We start from the raw sequence: 27,648 nt of genomic DNA, 5'->3' as shown, positions 1-27,648 counted from the left end.
TAACATAAGATGCTTTGTCAAAACCACATAATTTACAGGACACGAGGCGCTTTTTTTTTTTTTTCTTTTTTCCCCAACGGTTATTATTGGCACATAGTACATACAACAAGGTAAATGACAGAATCCCCGATCTTGAGTACTTTATTTACACATGAAGCTATTTACATAATATATGTACCAGGCTGGAGCTACAAGTTAAGCACAAACCCATCATTCAAGTAAAATAATTTTATTGCTTTAAATCCTCTTGATGAACTTTGCATACCACATGTAGGAAGTAGCTGCACACAAACCATACCTAGAAGAAAAAAGTAATTCTGCATTTTATCAATCAAATGCACCTTGACACATGAGTGTAACAGATGTACAGCAGTCCAAAACAAAACACTCACCATGTTATTATGTACTGCATGTGTTCATTCCTCAGTGTGACCCTGGTCTGTCCACCTATTGGCCCACCAGGAATAGTGCTACCTGCGTGAGACACAAAACTTTTAATTACTTTCAAATTGAAGTGTTTCTGTTGATGTGAGTGAGATAAACAGCATACATGGAGGATTGCAGAGGTTTAATCTTAATGTAAAGTCACTGCGTCAAAGAGCACTAAACATACCAAAGTCGGCATCAATGAAGATGGGTGCGGCTCCAGTGACTTGTGCCATCGCTTCCAGGTCACGGTAATGCCAGCGGTTTCTCTCCACGTCATTGTTTGGTACAAAGGGTTTACGATTCTCTGTCAGTCTGACCACTCCCACCAACTCCACCTCATCCTCCACCTGCATAAAGGCAGCATTTCAGTGATTCAAGTGTTTACAACAACACAAAGGTGGTGTTAGTAGTTTAGCGAACAGTCAAGCGGTGTAAGTCAGTTCTGTAGGAGTAACATGACAATAAATGGGTCTTCGAGGCACTTTCACAGGCATATTTAAACTATTCAATTACTAAAGGGAGTTGGGGCCTAATTGAAGATGAATTCTCAGTGCATAAAGAGGTTTTCAAAACTGGAAACACCCCAGGCCTATACCAGGACGTGGGATTTGTCTTGACCAGGTAACTTCAGGGATGGTTCGCTTCTTACCAAGGTGGATCAACATAGTAACTTATGCTCCAAAATAGGTTATCTGTGAACAAAGTAAGCCATACTTGTTCATTATTTTTCTTTGTGCTGTTTAACATGTTTAACATTAACACGCTAACTGGGGCCTGCAAAGTCTGGCATGTAGCTACTGGGTTTTTTGCAATTTCTCTAAGCATTGCACAGTCTGGCCTTGAGGTGTTTTGCCAGGACTTCCACTCCTGGGAAGACTGGAAACTCTTCAGTGTTTTCCATTTGTAAATAATCTTTCTCAACGTACAATGATGGATTTCAAATTGTTTGGAAATGGTCCTTTAACCCTTCCCAGATAGGCAAGGGATCATTGCTGTTATCTCTTTGGTATTCTGTTAACACACACATAAATGCTCCAGACCAGCAAACTACCAAAACCTCTACTTTTACTGAGGTGCTCATACTTGCTTATGATCAATGAATCAAGTGCACTTATTTATCAGGGTGTAGATCATTTTTACACATGCTGCTTCTGCATTTTGGCTTAGTTTTTGTTCAGTAAATAATTACATGGTGTGATGTGTCATGTTGTTGTTCATCTGAAGTTGTATTTAGCCGTTAAGACTTGCTGTCAACAAGATGACTTTTTATTATGTCGTGGTATGTAAAACCTAAGAACTGAACTGTAGTCTTAGTTCTAACATAGCTTGTGACAAACCTATTAGACTTATAAGTTAGTCTTATTAGTCTTGAAGAATAAGTTAGTCTTTGTGCAATTAACAAATCTCAAAGACTTAACACTCCAGCCTGGTGTAAAACCTCTGTGTTTACCCAGCATCTGATGTCTTCCCCTCACCTGTCCCTTCATCCTGGTCTCTGGTCTTATTTTCTGCCTTGGCACGAATCCTCTGTTCACCAGGATTGTGATGCTTCAGTGACACAGACGGTATAAATCAGTGTTGAGAGCAGCGATGTATCAATCAATGTACAGATATTGCTATGGTGAGATGTTTTATCTGGCTCCTTACCCGAGGTCGGTACAGTGGAATGGGGTGATGACATTAGCGCCGGTCTCTGCACTTGAAGAGAGCCTTCCTGCTTCTCTGGCCTCTCTCTCTGGGTCGACTGGTGAGCGGGGCATAATGTATAGCTCTTGGGAGTGATCGTAACGTCCACGTACCTTGACTCTTCTGTACTCGAGGTTATTAACCTCATAAGGACTAGAATGCAAGGCGGGAAAATGGTATGTAAATCTGTGCCTTAATGATTCACATATGTAAAAAACGCAGCTTATTCAACTTCTGCACATTAAGATATTACATGAAGTGTTAAAGAGCACCTGTTATACTTTTTCATATTTTCTGTCATAGATACAGGACCTAGCCACTCTCTGCCACTTACTCAAGAGGAAGAGGAATGGGTTCTGCCGTAGTGAGTCGGGTCAGGTCATCAATCAGCTTCAATTTCCACTGACGCCTTTTCACCTACAGATGAAGGCAATGAAGACACTGGAGTACACCCAACAACAACCAGAAAGACGTAATTGCATTGTGTGTATTTAAAAAAGCAATAACAATCAACAAATAAGTGGTACCTGCCATGTGCCGAGGCCAAAGGTGGTGGCAGGGATGAGCAGCAGGAACCATTTAAGAAAAGAGTCTTTCTCTGCAGCTGTGGCTGCTGTGGAGCTGGACTGTCGTCCAAAGCCAAGGAACCTGCCTGGATATGTAAAGAATAATAGTGAAAGGTGGATTCCTTGGAGAATCGAACAGCATATTGACATAACAGTTACAAATAATATAATGGAATAACGTATATATGCTACCCAAAAAAATTATACACAAAGATTATTTCAGCAGCCATGGAGACAGACATTAATGTAAACCGAACAGGTTTTGTTGATTTTCTTATATTATTACGTAGTAATTACTTTTTTACCTAATTTCACCATTAAAGACAAAATACCATATAACAGATACAAAACAGATTTATTTTCTAGTCTTTTTTTTTAAGTGGAAAAAATATGTAACAGTGACTTTATTCGCTAATTATCTAAAGGTGGTGTAATTGTTGACAAGTTTAGTTTGTACCGTCTACACGTTTGAAGGCTCCTGGCAAGAAGAAAGACCTCTTGGTGTAAAATGCATGATTCTGAAATACAAATGTATAAAATAAACTCAGCATTTTTGCAAGTCGTTCACTCGGCGATGAAAATGACTTTGACGTTTTTTTTTTTGTTTGAGACGAAAAACTGCGAAAACTAACGCACCTGTGTTTTTAGTGTCGGCAGCAGCCTCCGGGAGTAAGTCAGCAGAGATGTCAGAGAGACCATTCTGAATCAAAACAACGTGGAAATGGATGAAAATGGACGAGACAACCGGCTACATTACAACTACATAACTGACAAGTTTCTGCTTGGAGGGGGACCACTTCTGGTGTTACTACTTCCGGATTGGGGACGCCCCGCCCCTTTAAATTTTTACACACGTGCGTATGTGAACGTGTTGATGTTTTTATCGCTAAATATCGTGTGTGTGTTTTATCCGGATTAAAGGTGGGAGCCCGTTTCACTTGTCGACATGGATCTCGCCTCAAAGGATTCGTACATTCAGAAACTTGCAAGTAAAGTGTTTTCTCAACGAGACCAGGAGTCCAGGAAGAGACCGTTCGGTAATGTTAGCTAAATGCTTGGGTTTGTTTACATGGTAAAATTGAAGCTGTAGTGCAGACTTTAACATTTAGGTGTTATTTATTGTGGAAAAACTACGTAAAACTCAGCAAGTGTCATCAAACCTTGTGCCACGGTTTCACGTTTTACCTACTTTGTACCACAGGAGGCGCTACAGTGTTTAATCTGATGGCTTTATGCGCCCCTTGTTCATTAAAGTTACCAAACTGATAGCATGTCAGAAAAATAATCTGCTATTTCTCTTAAAATACTTTTTTTGTCCCCAAAACTGATTTAAAAAATGAGTTTTTTGTCATTTATTTATCTAAATTTCTAAAGGTATCAATTTTCTCCTTTTCACTGATTTCATTTATGTGGGAAGTTGTAGATAACAAGATTAATTTATAACTCGGTGGGAACTAATATTGTAAATGACCTTTTTATGTCTTTTAAAGTTGGCTCCATAGGTTTTTGGACAATGCTACTTTTTTGTTGTTTTTGTAGTTTTTCCTCTGTACACTGTTGACTTTAAATCAATCAGGCAAGTGCAGAGGCTCAACTTTTATTCAAGGGCTTTAACAAAAGTAATGCAGTAACTATTTAGGTGCCACAGAAGTTTTACACAAATCCCCCTTTTAAATGTTCAAAGTAAATAGACACATAAACTTAATTTAAAATATAAATAAAGTCTTAAATACTTCTGCAGTCTTCCTAAGCAGTAGATTTCTTAAGTCTACAACCTAGTGTTGTGTTTCCTCCCTTGAGATGCTCTGACAGGCTGTGCACCCAACTTAAAGACTTGGTTATATTCCATTGCAGACGCAGACAACTGAGATTCAACAGTAGTTCCCATTACACTTCTTTAATGTCCTCTTCAAGTCCATCAGCTGGGGCTAATGCATGGTTGTTGTCTAGGACTCAGATTTAAAATTATAGAGAAAAATCTATGCAATAAAAGTGACAATATGGCAAAATGGCTTAAAAATGTCTCATTGTACAAGTATGTGCACACTAGACCTCCAGGTGGACTACTTTTAAACCAAAGAGCTCATAACTTGTAGACATACATCCTTTGATCACATTATGCCAGGACAGGTTTTTTTCATATTAAGAAGTCATGAGATAAACTGACTGGCAGGTGTTTTACTGCTAATAGGATTGCTTTTATAAGAGAAGAGTCACCCACCAAATCAGCTGTGACTGGGTTTTTTTTTTTCTCATGAAAAATGAGGAAACAAGCTGATCATGAAAATTTCAAATTTCAAATCCTCTTTTCTCCAGTTAGCTGACGTTATCTGAACATGTTGCAGGCCCTAGGCTAGTAACTGTAATAGCAATGTTGTAGAACTGCAGTGACACATTATATACATGCAATCGTCAATATGTGCATTGTGTTTGTGTGTGTACAGTTCATTTCAAAGCTAAAAGTGACACTGGTCCTCCAAAGAAGAAGAAAAAATGCAAAAAGAAAGATGAGGCCACAGATGGCAAGACTCCCAAACCCCAACAGAAGCCTTCACCCTCTCCAGCAGCACAGAAAATCAAAGCTGCCGTGAAACCAAACGGGTCCAACACTGAGGCCGCAAATGGAGCTGCACACCAGAAGCATCAAGGTATACCAAGCCTACGCTGGTCCTGTGTGGAGGTTTTTCTCTTTACATAACTGGGTCTCATTTAATGCTTATTTTCTTTTTCTTTAAGGAGGAAGTGTAGACTCCAGCTTCACTACAGTCGATGTATTACGCAAAAGGCTCCATGAAAAGATTGAAGAGTCCAGAGGACAGGTATGCAGTTTTCAGAGATGGCACAGTATGAAAGACAGAGACTGTAGGGGGGGAGGGGTACTGAGGATCATCTAAAACAGGAAGTGATGTCACCGCTGGGTGCCCTAGAATTATTGTTGAAGCTTAACCATGTTAACCCGTCTTTTATCAGGGAACTCCAAAGGATGCATTATCAGAAGCTGTCCAGGCGAAGCGAGCAAAGCGAAAGCTGGAGCGGGAGCGCAAGAAGAGGAAAAGAAAAGAATTTCTGATGAAGAAACTGGCTGAAAAAAGTGGGAAAGAACAGCCGTTAGAGGTAAAACAGGAAGAGGAGCACGTCCCTGCCTCGAGCAAAAGAAATGAGACTGCTCTGGTCTTCAACAAGGTTGAGACGGTGGACGAGGGTTATATAGACAAGAAACAAAAAAAGAAGATCAAGAAACAGGGGATAAAAGGCCAGATAACTCCTCTGACGGGGAAGAACTACAAGCAGCTGCTCAGCCGCGTGGAGGCTCGCAAAGCCAAGCTGGAACAGCTGAGAGAGAAAGACGAGGAGAAGGCCTGCGAGATGGAAAAGAAGATCATGTGGACCAACATGCTCTACAAGGCAGAGGGCATCAAAATCAAGGACAACGAGGAGATGCTGCGCGAGTCGCTGAAGAAGAAGGAGAAGAGGCGCACTCAGAAAAAGAAGAAATGGGAGCAGCGGAGCGAGCACGTCCTAGAAAAGATGCAGCAGCGGCAGGACAAGAGGCAAAAGAACCTGCGGAAACGCAAGCAAGTCAGGGCAGAGAAGAAGAAGGACAGGGCGCGGAAGAAGGGCCGGGTGCTGCCTGAGGACTTGAAAAAAGCCACAGTTTAGTCGAAGGAAAGACAACTTGCATCTTGTTTCAGTTTCTGTATGGCACTGTGATATTCACATGATAATAAATGTTCTCCTTGTGCAGATATTGCCTGACCCTAATGCCCAGGAGAAATACCTTGTTTCATGGTCAATAAAATGGTATTATGAACATGATAATGAATATAATTCAAATTAACAGGCTCTGTGTGTGTGTTTGTGTGTGTGCCTGTTGACCAAAAAGACGCTGGTTAGCAAAACATTTGCATAGCACAAATACAGCCAAGTAAGCCTGGTTTTCTCTCAGGCCAAACGCCAATGAGCGCCAACTCATTAAATATATTTTTTAATTTTATCGATGTAATTTTTTTAATTTGAACTATAAAAAGATTAATGACTGTGGTTTAACTTTTTTTTCGGACTACTTTGTCACTGGCAGTGATAAAAGTCAGTCCTGAGGCTGCTGGAGGATTACCTGAGTCCTCCGGAAAAAAAAAAAAAAAGCAACTGCAGGAAATGAAACGTTCAGGAATATTTCTCCTAAATTCACGGCTACTTTTTAAAACAGTATTTAAAAAAATAAAAACTAGCATATGGTTAGTTGATGACATATACGTCAACAGAGCTGAACCGCGGCTTGAGTTTTGGGCCCGTGTTTGTCTGTTGTCCGTGACGTTTCTAATTGTAATATCTCGCCACGCCCACACAGGAAGTAGATATCAAAACACAAGGAGGCTGAAGGGGAGTTGCTGGGACCTTCGTTATCAACTCGCACTGGTCCCAAACAACAGCAACCCTGGACTTTCAGGTGAACAGAAACGTCTACAGATATTTTTTTCCTTCTGCAGGGACTCAGTGACAACATTAAATGTCGTCTGCTCCTGTGAGGCTGTGATCATTTATTAATGGGAATAATCAGGAACATTGCAGCAAGTTTGGTCCTACTTCGGCAGAGTTCAGTTAAAAACAATCATAAGGTAGGCACAGCTCCGTTAAACTGAAGACAGAGGTCTCCAGCATGACCGCGTATTTTAAAGCTTGTTTTGTTGCTTCAGGTCATAATGTCCAGGCGACTTCACGCACGCAGGACAGACGGGGTGGATAAGAATGTCTGGTGAGTAAATACACTGAAATGTCCGTGTTTTGGGGGGGATGATTACTCAACCAAAGGTAAAGTATCATATGTGTAATATTTTAACTATAACAGCAAAGTAATATTTCACAACAGAGTCTGCAGTTGCTGAGCACGTTTAAAGTTGCATTCAGGTACCTGCTCATTGGGCGATTTATGGTTAAAAGAAGAAGAAGAACAGAAACAGAAAGAGAAATGTTTTTGTCAGCATATTTCACTGAACTGAATTAAGCTGACCTGCTTTCTGCCTTCTCCTAAACAAATTGTTTAACTGAAAAGAGAAGAAAAATAAAAATAAAACTCTACCAGTTTGTTGCTTATGACCTGCCTCCTACCTCCACCAATCGGATGTATCACCTACATCTGATTGGTTGAGAGCAAGGTCGCACAGTTTGGAGCTGAGCCACTTTCTTTTTTTTTTTTTTAAAGTTTCACAAACTAATAAAAATGTGCTTCATAGTGGAATCCATATATGTCATTATAGACAGCAGAAAAAGTCAGGTGTTTTATTTAATTAAGGTTTTGCATATTTTTAATTATTGAAATATTGCCACATTTAGCCCACCAGAGCTGTTCACCCAGCCCCTAGAATATGACTGAATACAGGAATAGCCTAATAAGTAGTATCTCTCATTTAACATTTCTTGTAGTGTTTCATGTGCACGTTTTATGTCACCAAGCTATAAAACCATTTCTATGACCACCAAACACAGCTAAAACGACAAACAATTAAAGAGCGGGTAAACAAATTCAGTGAAAAGATGCAAACACAAATTGCAGATTCCCAGACTCCACAATGTACAAGTACATTGCATGTGTAGGCGATGATTATCTTGAAAGCTTCACAAATATGAAACCTAAAATAGTGTATCACAATCGCCCTTTAGTGGCTTGCTCCAGTTCAAGTAATGCAAGTATTAACAGTGACAAGGGATAAGGAATAACGTAAATTTAGAAATAGATAATTAGCATAATTAAATAATATATTACCTATGATACTATTTTTATTTTAATTTATGAGAGCTACTCACAGTGTCTCCTGAGAAAAATTCTGGCCCTTGGATAAATGTAGTTGTCCCCAGCCCTAGGCTTAATGGTTGAGCTAGTAAATTACAGTTTGCTCAGATGGGCCCCGAGTGATCAGATGTGTGACTTCATGAAGGACTGCACTGCATTTTTAACCCTTGGACTCCGTCTCAAATACTGAGACACTTCCACGTTTTGATTGCGTCTTGTTTACAAAGGTCAGCATTGAATACTTTCATAGTTTAGTGTTTAACTTTTACCCAAGTCTGTCATCGTGGGTCAAGTGCAAATGTGTCTGTCACAAGCCAAGCAGATTTCTGCAGAATATAATGGCAACTATCACAAAAAGAATGTGCATTAAATACTTATGTATGATACACGTTTTAATAGGACTTATTAAAAAAAATGTCAGATCCCTGTCATTTTTAAGGAGTCATTTTTTGATTCACAAGTCTAGAAAACTAATTAAACTTGGTCCTTCAAATATTTTAGGGTAAAGATGCTACCACTCTAAAATATAGATTCTCAGAAGTGTAACTCAAGCTAAAATAGAATGATGGATGCTTGAAATCAACAATCTTCTTAACTGAGATGAATTGAAATGGAACAAACCCTCTGATTGTTTCATTCTTACTGACACATCTCGTAACATCATTGCTTTGTCTCACTCACCTCACGCCCACAGGGTTGAGTTCACACAGCTCGCAGCAGATTACAAAGCAGTGAACCTCGGCCAGGGATTTCCCGACTTCTCCCCTCCGCAGTTTATCCAGGAGGCCTTCTGCAAGGCCATCAACGGAGGACCTCAAATGCACCAGTACACCCGAGCTTTTGTAAGCACAAAGGCATCCCAAAGGGGGACCCGATTTCAGTCATTTTTCTGAGGGATTAAAAGGACAGATGAAATTGAAATAGTTGCAGAGCAAATAATGAATGGCTTTTTTATTATATTCTTTCCTCAGGGTCACCCCCCTCTTGTTAAAAGTTTGGCTAAATTCTTTAGTAGGATTGTTGTACAGGACATCGACCCTCTCGAAGATATCCTGGTGACCGTTGGTGCTTATCAGGCCCTCTTCTGCGCTTTCCAGGGTCTGATTGATGAAGGGGATGAGGTACAGAAATCAACAAAGTGATAAGTAGTGCTGTCAAAAAACAAGAAACTAGTGATCAACGTTCAAGTGAAAATATAAAGAACTGAGAGTTGGGTTTTTTCTCTCTCTTAAAAAAGTAATTTACGTTTCAGGTCATCATTATCGAACCGTTCTTTGACTGCTACCAGCCCATGGTGGTGATGGCTGGAGGAAAGGCAGTTTATGTTCCTCTGAGACCAGTGAGTGGTTCATGTTTCTAAAAAATAGAATAGAAACTGATAATTTCACATTTTCTTTTCAATTTAGGATCCTCAATGTATGGATCCTGTACATATTTCTTCTCTTTTGTGTTTTCCCATTTGCAACAGAGAGAGGGCAGTGCTATCCTATCAAGTGGAGACTGGGTTCTTTCTGCTGACGAGCTGGCCAGTAAAATTACTCCTCGCACTAAAGCCATTGTTATCAACACTCCCAACAACCCATTAGGCAAGGTAAGATTAATTATGCCCTCACGAGGCCGTTACCGTGCACATAAGTCTGATTTGGGTTGTGGAATTTTCAACTAATGGGATTTTATTTTCTTGCCATTTTCTATGTTTTCATTTAATATATCGACTTTACTCTCGGATACAAACATGCATCCGTGTGTGTTACAGGTTTACAAGATAGAAGAGCTCCAAATGATTGCCGATCTGTGTATTAAGCACAATCTGCTGTGCTTCAGTGACGAGGTGTATGAATGGCTCACGTATGATGGAGCCAAGCACATAAAGATAGGTGGGATAGCAGATTACACACAAACTAGCTAGCGACAGTGCCGACGTGTCATCTAATGTTTGTTTTTCCTATTCTTTGGCAGCCAGCCTTCCTGGCATGTGGGAAAGAACTGTAACTGTCGGCAGTGCCGGAAAGACATTTAGTGCTACTGGCTGGAAGGTAACACACAGTCTGTAGGGTCATTGTCTTTGCAACACGTTGTTAGTGTGATCTGATTTGTTTTTTTACTCATATTTTTCAGGTTGGCTGGGCCATCGGCTCTGGAAATATCATCAAATACATGAAAACCATCCATCAGAACTCTGTTTATCACTGCGCAACAGCCGCTCAAGTAAATGCATACTTTCTAAATTAATATTAGTACTACTTTAGTAGGGCTGTGAAATTATAGCTATTTGAGCAGATCAATTTTGTTTTGTTTCTTTCTTCTTGTGCTTTATCTAATCAGAATTGCTTGATCAGGTTAAATTTTAAAACTCTCTCCATCCTTCTTCCTTACCACCAGGAGGCAGTCGCTCATGGATTTGAACGGGAATATGAGCTGTTTGGGACTCCTGAGAGCTACTTCCAGCAGCTTCCCACGATGCTGCACCACAAAAGAAAGAAGCTGGCCTCGTGTCTGGAGAGCGTGGGGCTGCAGCCTATCATGCCAGAGGGAGGCTACTTCATGGTCACAGACATCTCCTCAGTCAGTGAGTGATGAACAGTCATCTTTGTTTTATACATCTTTCATCATCTGAAATCAGTATTTACCTTTTTGTCTTTTTTCCTCAAACAGAGGTGGACCTGAATGACCTGAGCACAAAGGATGAATTGTATGACTTCAGATTTGTTAAATGGCTCATTAAAGAAAAGGTAAAAATGTAAGGTTTTATTGACGTTTGTTTGGAGTAAATGTGGGGATATAAAATGATTGATCTGGGCACATGTTGTAAGGTCATCCTTAAGATGATCAAGGGTGGAGGGTGGATAGAGAAGATGGAGCGAAGATCGAGGTAAAAAAAAAAAAAATCCTGAAAGGTGAAAAACAGTACTGAAGATTCAAACTCTCAAATGTAAACCTACACCACATTAATGAGACATAACCAATCAAGTCCTTCTGCTTAGACCAGCGATTAAAGTGCGTGGTACATATCTGAAGGGTGGGTAACAGAGACATAAAGAGTTGCATACTTTTTGATGAATGCTCCCTGAGCTTGGCGAATTCTAGAAAACTGTTGGGGATAGATGCCCCCATGTAAGGAAACTGATGATGAACAGGACAAACTTTCAGCATCGATTGGAGACAATTGATGCTAAGTGGTCAAAATCTGATCCATTGCCACAGATTTTGAGTTTTCTTTGTTGTTTTTTCCTGCCTTTTCTATCTGCAGGGTTTAGCAACAATCCCCGTCTCTGCGTTCTACAGTCCAGAGCACAGCAAGGAGTTTGACAAGTACATCCGATTCTGTTTTGTTAAGGTAAACCTGACCTTTCTTACTGAAGTGGTACATCTCAAGAAACAACTTCCTGTTTGTCAGTCTTTCTGTCTCTGCTTTCTCCTCACAGGAGGACTCCACGCTGGATGCTGCAGAGGCCATCTTGAGAAAGTGGAGTCAGAAAGAGTAAACTTACCACTGATGTGAGGCTTTATCCGTCCACCCAGATTCTTCCAGTCTGCTTAAACTCAGGTGTTGACCTGATCCAGTTAAAGGTGCACGGACAGAGCATCCACTTGCACTTGAGCAATCACTGAGGAAGTATTTTTCAGTAAATATTTTTAAGTTAACAATATACCTCTACATCACAGTTTACCTCCAGGGATATTTGCCCTTACTTTGAAGTAATGAAATCACTGAATAAAAGCATCCATTAAACTGGTAAAATAAGTGCTCTGTGCTCAGTAACCTCATCAACACTTATGTTGCACTCCTGCCAGATAAAGGAATTTGTTTAGAGAGAATTTTTATTTTGTAGTCATTTCTAGATGGATGTGAGTATTGCTGAACCAGGCTTAATGTATTAGTCACAAATAATCAGCCTAATTTAATCATCAGTGATGAGAAGAGTCAATATATTCCTGATCACTTTATGATTGCTAATATTAATTGTTCTCACATGAGCCATTGGCTGAGGAAGACTGGGAACATGAGCCACCCATTCACTCTGTAACAGCCACTCTCCCACCACAAGTGGGCACCAAAGCTGGTACTTCCACTTGCTTCATTTGGCAGTGCTTTATACTGGATGAATAAAACCATCCATTTTCTGTCTCTGGCTGGAATTAAACCAACAACTGTTGGTAAGGATTTATACAATGAAATACATTCACTAATAGAAGGTCTCATTTTTTGCATTAAGAATTGAGGCGTATGAGTGTTGCACTAAAAATGGGAATTCTGTTTTCTGCGAGTAGATTTTTCTATTGATTGGATGTAACTGCCATCATTTTAAAGGCTGTTATTCATTTTACATCAAAGGACTTTGGTGTGAAAATCTGACATTAGCACAAGAAACAAGAAGTGCTAGATAAGGGTAGAAAGAGTTGTATGTGTGCTTTCAGATGATGATGATGATAATACCACTACTATTACTACTAATAATAATAATGATGTCAGGAGGGGTAGCACATAGAGCAGTATTAATTCAAAATAATAATGGTGGCATACTGTGACACGGCTATTAATTTGTCAGTTCATTAAAAATGTATTTCAAAGATATCAGTGTCTCACTTCTTGTTTTGTGGTTAAGGGTGCCTCCTGAATGTAAAGCCATAAAACCAGTTATCTACCCATTTTTGAACTTTATATTAATATCAGCATAAAGCACTTACAATTTTATAATATACATGTTTTTGCACTGTAAAGTGTTTGTCATCTTCAATAAGGTTTGTATGCACTGTGTTACCTTTGGTATTTATGCTGATTTTGTGCCTAAAGACACATTCTTAAATTGTTTCTTCAAAGACACGGCATCATGCTGGACTTTGCACATGCCACAGTAATTTGGGCTGCACCTTGCCGTTACAGAAATAAGTGTTTTTAATACCGTGGCTTCTATTTATTACAAGCAAGTTTACACACATGTATAAATGAAGAAAATAGCATCTGAGCTATGGTTGTTTCCAGCAAACAGTGACAAACCAGATGACTTGGCATCAAAATCAATACGGATCTCCTCTGGGATTATCGGTATGTTGTATCTGTTTCGGAACGCTCTGTACCTGCAAAATTAACTAACATTGTTGAACAGCTGACTTATAAAGGGGGAAAAGTACTTGTTTATGGAAAGTGGAGAGGTTAATTGGGAATTTCTGAATAATGTAGCTCCAAATGAAGATATGAGATTTCTGAGATGCTTTTTGATCCAGTTTATATTTAATAGCAGTTTTAATAACAGCTTATTTAAATAGCTAGAATCAGTCAAATTTAAGACACCATTAGTTGCTAAGAATTACAAATTTATGGATGTAAATTTTTACTTTTTTACCCCCACGGGAAATGATCTAATATTTTATCATTTTAAATGTTTTATATATTTTTTAAATATATATTATTTGTACAGAGAGTGGTGTTTTATAATAATTTATATAAGGTCAAAATTAAGGCGGTTGTAGGCAGTGACTGTAGCATGAGAAGCACAACTGGATCGTCACGTGGTTAACTTCCCGGAAGTGCTTTGCGGGCAACGCAGAACATGACCTGGAAGTAAAGACTGTTCACGTGTTGGTACGTCGACGCTTGAATATGTCTTCTAGCTTTGCAGTGAAGCGACCCAATCTTGGGTCTTCTCAGGTATTGTTACTGTTTGACACTTAAAACAAACAAAACCACTGATGCGTGTCTTTATTTACACCCCTTTTCTGTCCTTTGTTCGTGTTTGCAGCCAGTCGAGAAGGTGGACTGGAAGAAAAGGAAAGCGGAAAGTGAGTAAACAGCTAACTAGCTGCATGTAGCTAACAGGTTTTTAGCCACATATTTTTCTTACATAGTCGAAAAGAAACTCATCTGCCGTGACATTGTTTCACAATGCCGTGACCCGGATTCGAACCGGGGTTGCTGCATTTTTTTTAGCTGCATCCCTGCCAATACTATACGGCTGTTTTGGACATTAAAACAGAAAAAGAAAGAAAGAAACAACTTTATTTTTGTGAGAATTAATGTGCATATCCATTTTAAGGTTTGTCATGTATTGACAACATGCTTAATGCAGATTTCTTTATTGATAAAAAAAAAAGCACATAACAATGTAAGTCTGCTCAGCAGTCGAAAACCGGAAGAGGGAGTTTATTAAAACACAAGATAAAATGTAGCATGTTCGTCTTAACTATTAATCAAAATACTTTGTTTTACAATATACAATTATAGTGGAAACATATATTCTGTATTTATATATACATTATGGACAAAACTGTTGGGCCATTTATTCAGCACCATTGCCAAAAGTGTAAATAACCAACCCGTTTTTGCAAACATTTGTGAAAGAACAGGATGTTTTAAAGACTTCCTAGATCTCTTCCCTCCTAGAGGGTCAGCTGTGAGTGGTGTTATTGCAAAGTGGGAGCATTTAGGAACCACAGCAACTCACTTTTAAAGCTACAGAGTGGGGTCACCAGGTGCTGAGGTGCATACTGTGTAAAACAACACCACTGACCAAGTAACTGTAAAGTTTCAAACCATTAACATCAGCGTAAGCACTGTGCTGGGAGCTTCCATGACCAAGTAGGTCATGTAAATGTAACCTATAGGTGGCCCAGTACTTCTGTCCAGATAATTAAGATTTAGGTATTCACAGTGATTATTTAGAAATGAGCTCTTTTTTTTTTTGTAAATGTCAATGATTCTTCCTGAATACCAGTAAAGGAGGCTAAGAAGCAAAGGAAAGAGGCCAAGCTGATCAATCGACTAGAAAAACAGAAACAGCAAGAGGCTGCTGAGAAAGCAGAAACTGAACTGAGCCAGAGCAAAAAAGGTAACAACATTATACTGTTGATTTTTCCTATGTAATAGGTGATGAGTGCTATAATTACTAATCTGTTTTTCTCTCAGGTCGGGCTTACACGGTGAGTCTGGCTCTGCCGGGGTCTATCCTGGATAATGCTCAGTCTCCTGAACTTCGCACGTACCTGGCCGGACAGATCGCCCGCGCCTGCGTTGTTTTCTCTGTTGATGAGATCGTAGTGTTTGATGAACGAGGGGAAGATGTCAAGTACGTTTTCATAGAGTGCCCACTTGCAGATTAAATATGCCTTGACCCACATGACAGCTAATGGAAAGGAGTTTGCTTTTTGTTTGTGTTTCACAGGAGTGTGGAGGGCGAGTTTAGCGGTGTTGGGAAGAGGGGACACGGTTGCATTCAACTTGCCAGAATACTTCAGTATCTAGAATGTCCACAGTAAGTTTGGAGAAAATCAGATCACCATTATTGATTTGATCAGTACATTTTATCTCTTTTGATAGTCCAGCTTTTCTTCTCCATCAGATATCTGCGCAAGGCCTTCTTCCCAAAGCATCAAGATTTACAGTACGCAGGTAACTTAGTAACAAATGGAAGAAAAACAACAACCTGATAAACAGCTGTTCTTGTGATGAGTCTGAAATTAAATACGGTGTGAAATATTTCATGATTTTCATGATCATCAATCAGGAATCTTTTTTTCCCTCTCTCTCTGGTAGGTTTGCTTAACCCTCTAGACAGTCCTCACCACATGAGGATAGACGAGGAATCTGACTACAGGGAAGGCGTCGTGGTCGACAGGCCTACCAAACACAATAAAGGGTCGTTTGTCGACTGTGGAATGAGAAAGGTGAGCTATTCTGCACTGGGAGCACAGCTGTTGTTAGTGTACTCTTTATTTATTGGTAATTATCTAAGAATATAAACTGAACGATGTTCACTTTCCTGGTCCCACAGGAAGTTCAGATTGATAAGCAGCTGCAGCCTGGACTACGAGTCACAGTACGGCTCAGCAAGACACAAAATCCAGGTACTTTTCTTCACCAGAATCTCAAGGTTCTTTTTTATTTTTTTTTAGCACATCAGTTAAGTTTGGGTCCATCTATCTGTGAAACTGTCTGCAGAAGGCAAAGCATATAAAGGTGTTGTCGTGGCTCCTCACGTGCCCAGGACTGAAGGTGGTTATTATTGGGGCTACAGTGTTCGTCTGGCATCTTGTCTCAGTAGGTTTCCCATTTAACTCTCAACATTGTGCTTTGCATTCATTTGCAGTCTGTGTCAACGACTACTGCCAACCACTGCTTTATCCACACTCTTGTCTATTTCCCGTTCCTGCAGGTGCAGTTTTTACTGAAAGCCCCTTTAAAGGAGGATATGATTTGACTATTGGTACATCAGAAAGAGGCAGCAATGCGGACCAGGCATCACTGACGCCATTCAAGTAAGTTGCTTGAAGCGGCCTTTAACCGTTAGCGTGCAAACTTAACATTCAGAATATGTTAAATTTGGTAAGCATTAGGGCGGTAGAACAAGTGTCTCTGAATACATCCTCTCGGAGGTTGTTTTATTTATTTATTTTTTAACTGTGCAGACATCTCTTGGTCGTTTTTGGAGGTCTTCAGGGATTGGAGGCCAGTTTAGATGCCGACCAAAAGCTGGATGTAACTGACCCCAGTGTTTTATTTGACCTTTACCTCAACACTTGCCCCGGTCAGGGCAGCAGGACCATTCGTACCGAGGTGAGACCAGTTATTCAAAATTTGTTTGAAAAGCATTTTTCAAATTATAAACCATAATAAACACTTTTGCAGCTTGACTGTGTTTTTATTTGTTTCCTTCTTCCTGTCACCAGGAGGCCATCTTAATTTCCATGGCGGCCCTGCGGCCGAAGATCACAGCTGCCGTTTTCAGCAGTAGTGCTTCATTAGAGAGTTGAGGATACAATAACACAAAAATGTTTTAATGTCCAGATCTGGAGCATTTAGCATTGCCTTCTGTAAGAATATTTCACCCAATTTTTGCATTGAATGCAGTCAGCAATAGATCTGCTAATGTTGTCTGATGTTTATTATCCCCGTTGCTTCAAGAAATTGCACATATTGAACCATAAATACTATTCAGATGCATGAACTGGTGTGTTTTGTGTCAGCAGTACAAATCTATTTCATGAAAAACAGTGCAGAGACCATCATGGACAAACAAATGGGAACAAACTGTTTATTAACAGATTTTGAACTTTCAACTGTATTTTCATAGATTTTAAAGGGTTTCCTAATGATATAGACCTCCAACATTGCAATTCACACTACTCCTAAATAATTAAGTAACAGACAACCAATAGTTATTAAACCATAGTGAAAAACCTCTCTATATAGAATTTTGTATTTATTTACAGTGGGTCCACTGGGGGAGATTTTTTTTAGGCAGTGAACTAGCAGGCCCATTTCTGTAATTTACCACATTTATGTGCTGACAGATTTGTGGTTTTTACTACAGAAAAATTTGTTTTTATTGTGTAGTAAAGAAAATGACATTTTCTTTTTAAACTTGCACAAATTTCAATATTAAATGGGATTAAATGTGTCTTTAAAACATGTTGTTTAAACATCTTTCGCTGGTTCGACATACTTGATATCAAAGCAGGCTATATACACCCAACAATGTAAACTGAGCGTGATGTTCCTGTAGTAAAATATTTCTACTTACAAGTTTATTATAACAGTTTTAAAAAATGGGACCTGAATGAAACTGAAAGTTGACTTTATCTGGTCCAGGCCAAAGATCGAAAAACGTATCCATACCACGACTGCGATGCATACTGTGGATGAATTGAACTAAAGCTGCATGTAGCGTGACATTGAGTTAAAAAGGTTTAAATGCCACACAATTAGTGGGTCCACTGGGGGTGGACACAATTCCGGGGGCAGGGTTAGTTCAGTAGGTAGAGTGGTCACCCCATGATTGAAAGTTGGAGGTTCGAATCCACTGAACGGCTATCCTGAGGTACTCCTGAGCAAGGTACAAATGACTATAACGGACCTCCATCGCCTCCAAAAGAACAGTGTTATGGATAGGCGTAGCTTTGGGTCACGTGGTGTCTGTAATAGTGATTGCTATATCACCTGTTCACGGCCCGAGGGAAATTTTGTGAATGAGTGGGTGATGGGGGAAGTCGACTTTTGCTGACCGCTCAAGCTTGGAATGTTTTTGATCACTGTTTTTCTACGGATTTTAAGGATTTGATAACAAATAAAGGAGTTTTAACTTGGAACTTTGACTAACGTTTTAAACAGCGGGCGCGTCAACATTATTCCCCTATTCAGCTGCTCGGCGACTCAAAGGCTTGAAAGTCGCCAACAAGAAGAATAAGAAAAGACATTTTGTCAACACACTTGATACTCACCGGTCACATCCTGTCTCTCTTAGGAAAAGATCATCAAATGTGAGCATCTTGCTCGGGGTGACAGTAAATTAGGAGATGTCTCTGTAGGTCATGTTGACTCTCGATCCATAAAAGGCTGCTTTGGGATCTTTTCTTATCGTGTACGGAGGTCCCCAGAAGATGATCACAGAGCGGCTGTCTGTACGCCGTAGGAACTCATTGGGGTTTCAGAACACACAGGACACACTGGAGTGGCTCCCGACATCAGATTCAGTTCAACTTTTTTTAACCTGAGAAATGGCAAAAGAAAATTTAGAGTCAGAAAACATCTGAATGAATATTAAAAGTTCATATTCTTTTAATCACCAAATCACTGAAATGTGTGAGAATCCACTACAGAAAGATCAATGCTGTAGGTAGTGATGGCCCTCTTGAAGCTGATGCTCCGGTGCGTGTGTCAAAAAAATCAACACACTGCTAGAAGCACTGTGTCGAAGCTTGATTCGTTTGGCCAGAGTCACGAGATCAGTGATGTCCGAAGCTTCATTTAGAACCCAAGTGCTTCGGTTTATAAGGAAGTGAATCATTCGCGGGATTTGTGGAGTGTTTTGATGGTGGCAGATAGCAAACCACTGATATTTCTACTGAGAGATTTGGAGCCAGCGAGGACTAGAGGAGTTTCTGTCGTGTGGGAGTATATTGAGTTGATTTTGGTCAATCAGGTGGGTTTTCCAGCTTTGTGTTCTTGTTGTTTGCCTTTGTTTTGTGAGTGTTTATTTTATCTGGAAACGGGGAAAACTTAAAATGACTCTTTACATTTAATGTTATAAAAAGATATATTTTATTTTTTAAATAATCTTAAACTGTTAGTTTGCAAAATGTGCAGCAATTTAATTGATTTATTCTCTAGCTGATAGTTTGTGGGGCCCAGGTAGACTATATAACTACCAGTTTTTATGCACTCCAGGCTCTTCTGTTCCATGTGAAGGGATTTTCCTTAAGGCAGGAGAAATTATCTCCACGAAAAGGAACAGGTTTGGCCATGGCAGAGTGGAACAAAATTTCTTGGTGGGGATTCAAGCTGCTCTTCATATTTTTGGCCACCAGATGCCACCAGAGAGCACTGTGTTGAGTAATGAACCGTTTTTCAATACAAGCTTCAGTGCTTCAGAAAACTTCATTTGGCCATCACTAGCTGTAGGTTTTAATGATCTAGTCAGAAAAGATGATTCTAAAAGTCATCAACTGACTCCAAATGCCCAGATCTGAACCACCTGTTTGCTGAAAACAAATCCACCAATCAGTTGTCCAGGTCTAACTACTGACTTACTATTACTCTGTGGCAAAACCCTGTCAAATCTGCTTCGGTGCACCTGTTGAACAACTGCTTCTAAATCCAAGACCCTAACTCCCATCAAAATCATTTTCAAATGGTGTCCTGAGGATTTGTTCCATACAACAGTGTGTTCTTCATGTTCCTGCTGTCAAACATTTGGCTACAGGAGCAATTAAAAAAGTGGGGTCTTTCCTGCTGTTGAAACAAACTCCTGACTGAACATACAATGTATGTCTATGGGTCAGTTAGAGGGTTATCTCTCCACTTGGATCCACACAGTTCAAAAAGTTTACATCGCTGAGCTTTGAAATACACACTGTTGGAAAGACAACAACGATGACTACGTTTTGAGGGTAAAATGGTGGCTGTAGAGCAAACACTGTGCACACAGCAGCAGTTGAAACATAAGATTTTAAGATTTTCATGCCTTTGGAGTTTATTATATGGATGTGGTGACAGTGTAAAGACAGCCTGTACTTCTGATTTTCAGAAAAATTTTGGGATCTATTTTAACATTGGACTCTATGGAAGAGTTGGAGGGAGGTGGCTGTGCATTGGTGACATTTATGAAAGAACCATAATATATACTACAATAATAACAACATTGGATGAAAGAGGACAGCAGTGGCTACGTTTTGAGGGCAAAATCATACCTGTAGAGCCAACAATGTGGACACAGCAGCAGTTTAAAGAGAAGATTTCAAGATAAAAATTCCCCCTGCTCCCACTCTAGCAGTTGAGCTGTCTCACTCTAACCTCCAACATTCCGTCCCATACACACCCATTATAAACTCTGAAATGGGTGAAAAAAAGCATGAAACTTAAACTGGGGCTGAAGAAAAAGTATAATAGATATTGAAAAGATAAATACAAGTTGAATGTCTTGGCTTCGTTTTAAAGTTTAAATGGTGGCTCTAGGTCAACGTATGTGGAAGTAGTTGAAATAAGAGTAAGTTGAATGAGATTTTGAAGGGTCTCCCCATTGAAATACGTTATAAATTTTTGTTGAATAAAGTTGAATAATTTAAAAAATACAAAAGTTAAAAATGACAAAAATAGAAGCAGTAATGTCCAAAAGAAGAGGAATCTAACGGTAGCTGAATGGTTTTTCTAAGTTGAATGGTGTTGAAGGAGATAGACGGACAGATAAGTTTAAATATATATATAAAATATAATAATAACTAGAAAGTGCATTTTCTGAAGAAACTGCAGTGTGAATGCTCAAATCTGAATGTATGCGCTGAAATGAATTGATGAAATTAAGTTAAAAATGAAAAAAACAAAACTGAATTTTTAACCTGAAAACAAAAGTGCTGAACTGCTAAAAGCTGATGTTTACACAAAGGAAGAATTTGGAAAATAGCTGAACATGTTTAAAATGTAAATTAGAAAAAGATGAGTATTGACAAAAGAAAATTTAGAGTCAGAAAACTTCTGAATTAATATTAAAAGTTTATATTCTTCTAATCACTTAAAGAGTGGAATTATGTATTATAAATCTCCAATTCATAAAATAATAACTTATTAAAAATAAATGTAAAAACAAATTTGTTGAAATGAACTTAAAAGATGAACAAACATTCTGGAGAAAATACAAACTTTAATATACAGCATAATGTTTTTCAGACATATTGTGTATATTATGTTTAATAGTATTATATACATCAATTTGTTTTGTATGTCATAACATAAAAGTCTTAAGTCATATTTTACAGCTTCTTTCTGAAAAGGACTAGTAGAATAAATAAAAATAACTAAATTAAATAACTAAATAAAAAATGTTAAGCAACATATGAAATACATGAAAATTCAACTTTTAAAACCACAATCCTGAACCTTTAAATTGTGTTGGTTTCTTAGAACATGGCTGAACAGCTGTTTCTATTGGTCTACTGATCTGTCTACACATCTTTTTATTACTCATTCTTTTTTGTGTTTTAATGTAAACAGAGTCCACACAGTTGTAAAAGAGAACTGTATAGAGATTTTTGAGTAAATTCAAATGAAAGCCTAAGGTGGTGACACAGTTTAACACATACAAATAATCAAATAAGCACATTAGTCCTTTTTGTGAACATGGATAAATAAGTATCATTAGTTTACAGCATTGTTCAGCCATGCCACTAAATGCTTTTTTACACATTGTTTTAACCTGGGCTCAGACACAAAGTCCCAAATTTAGTTAGTCCCTGACTTTGAGTTGTGTTTATGACTAATTATTATACACAAGGCTTTATCTATCTGAACTCTAAGGACACAAATATGAAAAAAACCTATACTTACCAGCTGATACCCCACACTAAACACTAGGTGTGCCATGTGACCTGAAACGTTGGTACAAACTCATCATAATCATTCTGTTTACACTGTTTTTTAACACTGTTTGTGTTGCTGTTCAGCAGTTTAAAATGTTTTAGATTGGATTACATGGAATGAATTTGAGTTCTCTCGGGGGTTTTGTGTGTGTTTTGTTCTTAGCAGATTTTTTTTCCCATACTGTTGAATTCCAGTTATCACATTTCTGGTCATATGACATCCTGAGTGTCCACTTAAAAAAAATCCCCACAGTTAATTCAACATTAAAACAAAATAAAAATATGTTAAATAAATAAATAAAGGTTTGCTCTGTGATGAAATATTAAATAAGCATACATTGTACAGAGCTCTAACAATGAAAACAATCCTTTAGCCTGTTGATCAGAGTGAGGCAGTCATTATGTCCATTTAAAAGAAGAGCAGAAAACAGGAACATATGTAGTTGTAAATGTGAATATCAGTGATAGTTGTCTTGTCAAAGGGAATAAAATAATGAAAATGTTAACTTACACACTCATTTAGGGAGAATCTTGGCACTGCACAGAGGAGGCACAGTCAGTCTGACAATGATGGTGATCTCCAGGGATGTTTTCCTGCAGCAACATTCCTGACAACTGGCCATATGATCCAGAGTAGTTGGTTTGTAATAAACAGAAAGGTGTATATGTTAGGTAGTGTGCACTTAGAGCTGGTCCTAAGAAACAAACACATCCTGTAATAAACTGAATACCTGTAGTAGTGCTGCTGCAAATATAAAGCCCTTCTATCATGTGTGGTTTCAAAGAAGGCTCAGTCACAGAAACTGTGCAGTCTGTTCAGTCCTGAGTGTCTCAGCCCTGAAGGGGATGGATCACAGAGGGAAACACCTGAGTACAGACATTAAAATACACTCAAAATAACACTCCTAAGGTCAAGTGAAAACACAATTTAAACAATTAAACACAAAAATGAATACATGTTTTCATGGAAATAATGTCATTAACCCTTTATCTCACCGACTGCTTGTGGGAACAAGCTAGAAGGAAGACTTATCACAGAATCTCTCCTGTGCTCCAGATGTGAAGTCTCACGCTCTGATCGTATGGCGAAGATGGTGATGATGAAGCCTCTCTGATCTGTGGCATTACAGTTTCTGGCTGCTGTGTGCTTCACACTGTTGGATTTTACGCTTTTAAGCTTGAAGAAGACACAGGAGGACTGTGTCTCTCTTAAAAAAACAAACAACCAACCCCCCCCCCTAAAAACCTCCCACCGCACCCCCCCACTCAACTCCCACCTACCCACTCCACTCAACTCCCCAGCCTCACAAGATCCAATGTCTATACAAATGTAGGGTATCAGCTGGTAACCGAAAGCAAGTTGTCACATATGTAGTACATATGTGACACTGCTGAAACACTTCTGGCCAGAAGTGTGCAGTTATCAACCCAGACCCACCCTGATAAATGCACTGGCTGAAACATAAAAGCTCATAAAAATGTGTGTTTCATTGTAAGATTTGTCCAAAAATATAATCATATACTTTTGATAAAGTTTAAAGATTATAACAAACCAAAATCAATAACATTTTTGTAAATAGTATTTTAAAATAAAGGCACACATAAAGCGGCTTAACTGTCATTATTGCTGTAATTAGGTATTTTAAACCTTTAGTCTGTGTTGTTCTCCCAGAAACAACGAAGAAGCTGTTGAACATTTATTTGTTGTGTGGGCAATCCTCTGGTCCACCCTCCCTCCCTCCCAGCCACAGTGAGACTGGGGCAGCCTGGCAGGATTTTGAAGCCTGGCTGCAGAGAGGATATGCCTACACTGTTCGTTTTAAACTGCTATATTTGATTTTTTTCTGACATTCATAGATTACTGTAGGTGATTTTTAGATTTTCTGTAATAAATAAAATTGTCATCTTTTACTGATATCATTACTTAATTCATTTAATTGTATTTTATGTAAAGAATTCAAACATTATCCTGCAATGCAGGGTGTTTTTTCTTAAGCCAACTTTTAAATATCGCTCTACTATCTTATGTCATTCAAAAATATAGAAATTACTTACTGTATTCAAAGATCTAGATCAAGAATCATCACAGGACAAAACACAGTATACAGGGTCATGGTAACTATGGTAGGTCTTCATGACTCCAGAATGGAGACATCGCTCTGGCTGAGAAATGAAAATTAGGTCAAGCAGTGTGTTCTTCTCTGTGGTAGGGGCAGTGATGACCTGTACGTATCCCCTAGACTCAAACAGCTCCAGGATTGGTTTGTTTGCGCTGGATAAAACATTCTCATTAAAATCACCACAAACTATAATGGGATGACAGTCCATGATCTCTAATGAGTCTAATAGGCTTATCAGGTTTTTCAGGAATGGCCTCAGAGTGTAGTCTGGAGGTCTGTACACAACTGCAATCAGAGCACTGACTGGTGCTTCAACCTTTAAAGCCAGAAATTCAAGGTCAGTTACATTATGGATGTACTGTTTTTCATGCACTTGAATGTCACTTTTCACATAAACAGCAACTCCACCACCACTTCTGTTTGCCATCTGGGGAAAGTTTGTGTAGGACAGGTGTCTGTTGCATTTGAACAAATTGTAATTTTCCAAGTGGAGACTCTCTGCGACAAAAGAGCCCCGCAGGTGTGTTTCTGTTAGGCACAAAACATCTGCTAGACACAATTCATGGTGACTCTTGATGTCATTAACGTGAGCTGGCAGTCCCTCTGTGTTATGATCAACAATGGTGAAAACTTCTGACCTGCTGAGTGTTTGTCTCACGTGTAGAAGAGGCATCATGTCATCAAGGTTGGCTTGTCTCATGTTCTCAAGCGCTGCAGTGATTTCTGGGTTGGTGAATATTTTTTTCTCCTCCATATCAAGAAGATACAGTCCACTGAGAGACGTCACTCTACTGACAGCTACGTAGGCCATGCCGGGCTCAAAAATGCTCTTAAGAGAGACAACAGCTGATGTAGTTGTCATACCCTGTACCTTATGTATTGTACATGCAAAGGCCAGCTTCACTGGGAACTGTCTTTGTACCACTCCTTTCTGCTTCAGATTCTCCTCTGCTCTCTCAATGTACACCATGTCGTCTGCTGGTGTGCGGTTATTCTTTCCAGATGTCTCATTATCCATTTTAAGTCCAAGCTTGATGATGTGTTGGTCGTTTTCAGAGTAAACTACTCTAAGTAGTTTTCCAAAAGCTCCATTAACCAAACCATTTTGTATGTCAATGTTTCTGGTGAGCATGACACAAGCTCCTTCTGCAACTTTCAGTGTGTCTGGTAACTCGTTTTTACCTCCTTTAAATGGTCTGTCTTGAAGTGCCATTCTGTCAGTTCTAGGATCCTTTCTAAAATCATCTGCATGGATGTCAATGACATGAGTATGGAGCAGAGCCAGTTTTGAAGAGTTGTGTGCATCCACTTCTTTATTAGTTGCAAAGATGTGCAACGCATCAGTCGGACAAAGGGCTGGTTCAATTATGGCCTATGACAACAAATTTCTATCCGCTTCGCAAAGCTCATCCAACTTTCCTTTCACACGAATTCTGTTCAGCATCTTAGCAAAGACAACATCATCTTTCTGACGCATAATCTCAGTCAGAGTGATCATTTGAAAATGCTCCCGCCACAGGTCGATCTCGGACGGGCCGTGCACACAGAGAGGTTTAGACTGTCGCACTGGGGGTAGCTGATAGAAGTCTCCAACAGCAATGACTGACATGCCTCCAAAGGGTCTCAGAGTCCCTTTGATCTGTTTGAGTCTTGCATCTACATATGCAAAGAGATGTCTTGACACCATAGACACTTCGTCAATGACGATTATTTCAGCATTCAAAAGTTCTGATCTGACTTCATCCAGCTGATTGCCAAGTCCCCAAATGGGAGGTTTTAAGCTTCTAGGGAGCTTGAGAAGAGAATGCAGTGTTGTTCCAGAAATGTTAAATGCTGCAGTCCCAGTGAAAGCAGTTAACAGGACAGTGGGTTTTGATATGTCAACGTCATCTGCATATCTGGGCACTTTGCTCAGTATCTTAGATGCTTCTGAGTAGATGCATTTGATGAGATGTGTTTTTCCTGTTCCAGCACCACCATTAATATAAAAGAAAAACTGCTCTGGATTTAGAGCACAGACTCTTTTAGTGCACCAGTCTCTAACTGCATAAAATATGCAGGCTTGCTTCTTATTCAGATTCTGAAACATCTGATGTAACAATGTGGGATCAATAGCAGGGGGTTCCCTGATGGCTCTGACTTCTGTTGAAGCATCAGCCTGACGACTGTAGTCGGGCACATCTTCCTGTTCATTTTCATTGTCTCGCTCTCTTTCTTGTTCAACAAGTGGCAAACTTACGAGATCTGATTCAGGTGCCAGATTACACCATTCGTCAGTCACACCTCTGTTCTGCTCATATTACTCAACAGCGCTCTCGATCTCCTCACTGTTTTTCTCATATTTTTCTGTTTCTTTTGACAATGTGTTGCACGTACTCAAGACGGTCAGTACCTGGCAGCTGTACACAGCCAGCACCATAGAAAGCCTGATAGGTTGGCAAAGATGGCGTTTTCAGTTCGTGGTCTGAACGATGAGGAAGGTACAGTTTAAGCAGTCTTCCGGAATATTGCTCTGGATGTTTTTCTTGTGAGCAGCGGTGAAATCTGATGATAGCAGGCTTATCGTTTTTGCGCCTTTGCACAAATCCCATCTCATTGAGAAGGGGCAAAACATCTTTACCTTTTTTCTGTTGGCCATAGACAATCCTGCAAGTAGCAGCAAAGTCTGCCATGCACATCTCCTCATACTCTGGTGTTTCAGGTCTGGCTTTGTATTTGTCATTCAAAGATGTCATCCAAACATTGGAAGACTCAGGTGTTGTGTTGTCCAGAACTGACAGGGGACGACTCATTTTCACAGGATTATCATCAGTTGGTATGAAGATTACAGCACGTGAACATTGCTTCGTGTGAAGACCACATGCACGAGCAACACACTCCTGTGCACTGATCTCTCGTTTCTTTGAGTATGCCTGCATGACGGCTCTCATTTCATCGCACTCATTTACACTGTCCTTATGGGAGTTCTCAATGACAGTTTTCAGGTACTCAGATAGCCCGCTCTCTTTTTTTTGGAAGCAGTTTCAGGTTCATTCAGCAGCTGGTTCAGTGGTCTGAGCTTGTTCTTTGCCGTTTCTACCTCCAGTTCATCATCCTCACTGGGTCTTGTGATCATTGTCTCATAGCAGGGTGGTTTGGGAAAACCAAAATGGCACCTGGAGCTTATACTCCTAAAGCACGTCTTTGTGTGGTTCTTACTGTGTTTTTGCACTTC

The 27,648-nt window shown here is 39.4% G+C and overlaps 4 protein-coding genes across 4 annotated transcripts; 3 read left to right on the top strand and 1 right to left on the bottom strand.

Annotated features, from left to right (window-relative positions):
• Positions 1–125: 125 nt before the first annotated feature.
• surf1 (SURF1 cytochrome c oxidase assembly factor) lies at positions 126–3,492 on the bottom strand. The gene is made up of 9 exons (XM_004549805.6): positions 3,318–3,492; positions 3,139–3,199; positions 2,643–2,767; positions 2,450–2,532; positions 2,077–2,268; positions 1,905–1,977; positions 614–776; positions 393–474; positions 126–298 (listed from the first exon to the last, which is right to left on the bottom strand). Exons 1-9 carry the CDS (start codon positions 3,378–3,380, stop codon positions 238–240), a joined length of 903 nt encoding a protein of 300 aa, XP_004549862.3. The 5' UTR covers positions 3,381–3,492; the 3' UTR covers positions 126–237.
• Positions 3,475–6,533, top strand: surf6 (surfeit 6). The gene is made up of 4 exons (XM_004549804.5): positions 3,475–3,718; positions 5,126–5,329; positions 5,418–5,500; positions 5,652–6,533. Exons 1-4 carry the CDS (start codon positions 3,628–3,630, stop codon positions 6,339–6,341), a joined length of 1,068 nt encoding a protein of 355 aa, XP_004549861.1. The 5' UTR covers positions 3,475–3,627; the 3' UTR covers positions 6,342–6,533.
• A 491-nt stretch (positions 6,534–7,024) lies between these two features.
• Positions 7,025–13,045, top strand: kyat1 (kynurenine aminotransferase 1). The gene is made up of 13 exons (XM_004549803.4): positions 7,025–7,297; positions 7,376–7,434; positions 9,164–9,311; positions 9,441–9,590; positions 9,722–9,808; positions 9,938–10,060; positions 10,226–10,346; positions 10,429–10,505; positions 10,588–10,677; positions 10,852–11,038; positions 11,125–11,201; positions 11,720–11,806; positions 11,895–13,045. Exons 1-13 carry the CDS (start codon positions 7,226–7,228, stop codon positions 11,952–11,954), a joined length of 1,338 nt encoding a protein of 445 aa, XP_004549860.3. The 5' UTR covers positions 7,025–7,225; the 3' UTR covers positions 11,955–13,045.
• A 918-nt stretch (positions 13,046–13,963) lies between these two features.
• Positions 13,964–17,647, top strand: spout1 (SPOUT domain containing methyltransferase 1). The gene is made up of 12 exons (XM_004549802.5): positions 13,964–14,119; positions 14,211–14,250; positions 15,183–15,296; positions 15,374–15,533; positions 15,630–15,719; positions 15,807–15,856; positions 16,001–16,131; positions 16,239–16,311; positions 16,406–16,504; positions 16,620–16,722; positions 16,873–17,020; positions 17,134–17,647. Exons 1-12 carry the CDS (start codon positions 14,072–14,074, stop codon positions 17,215–17,217), a joined length of 1,140 nt encoding a protein of 379 aa, XP_004549859.2. The 5' UTR covers positions 13,964–14,071; the 3' UTR covers positions 17,218–17,647.
• The last annotated feature ends 10,001 nt before the right edge of the window (positions 17,648–27,648 follow it).

The sequence above is a fragment of the Maylandia zebra genome, linkage group LG7, assembly GCF_041146795.1.
Source record: "Maylandia zebra isolate NMK-2024a linkage group LG7, Mzebra_GT3a, whole genome shotgun sequence".
NCBI classification, from domain to species: domain Eukaryota; kingdom Metazoa; phylum Chordata; class Actinopteri; order Cichliformes; family Cichlidae; genus Maylandia; species Maylandia zebra.
Note: the sequence above shows the minus strand (reverse complement) of the source record. Positions and strands in the feature narration are given on the sequence as shown.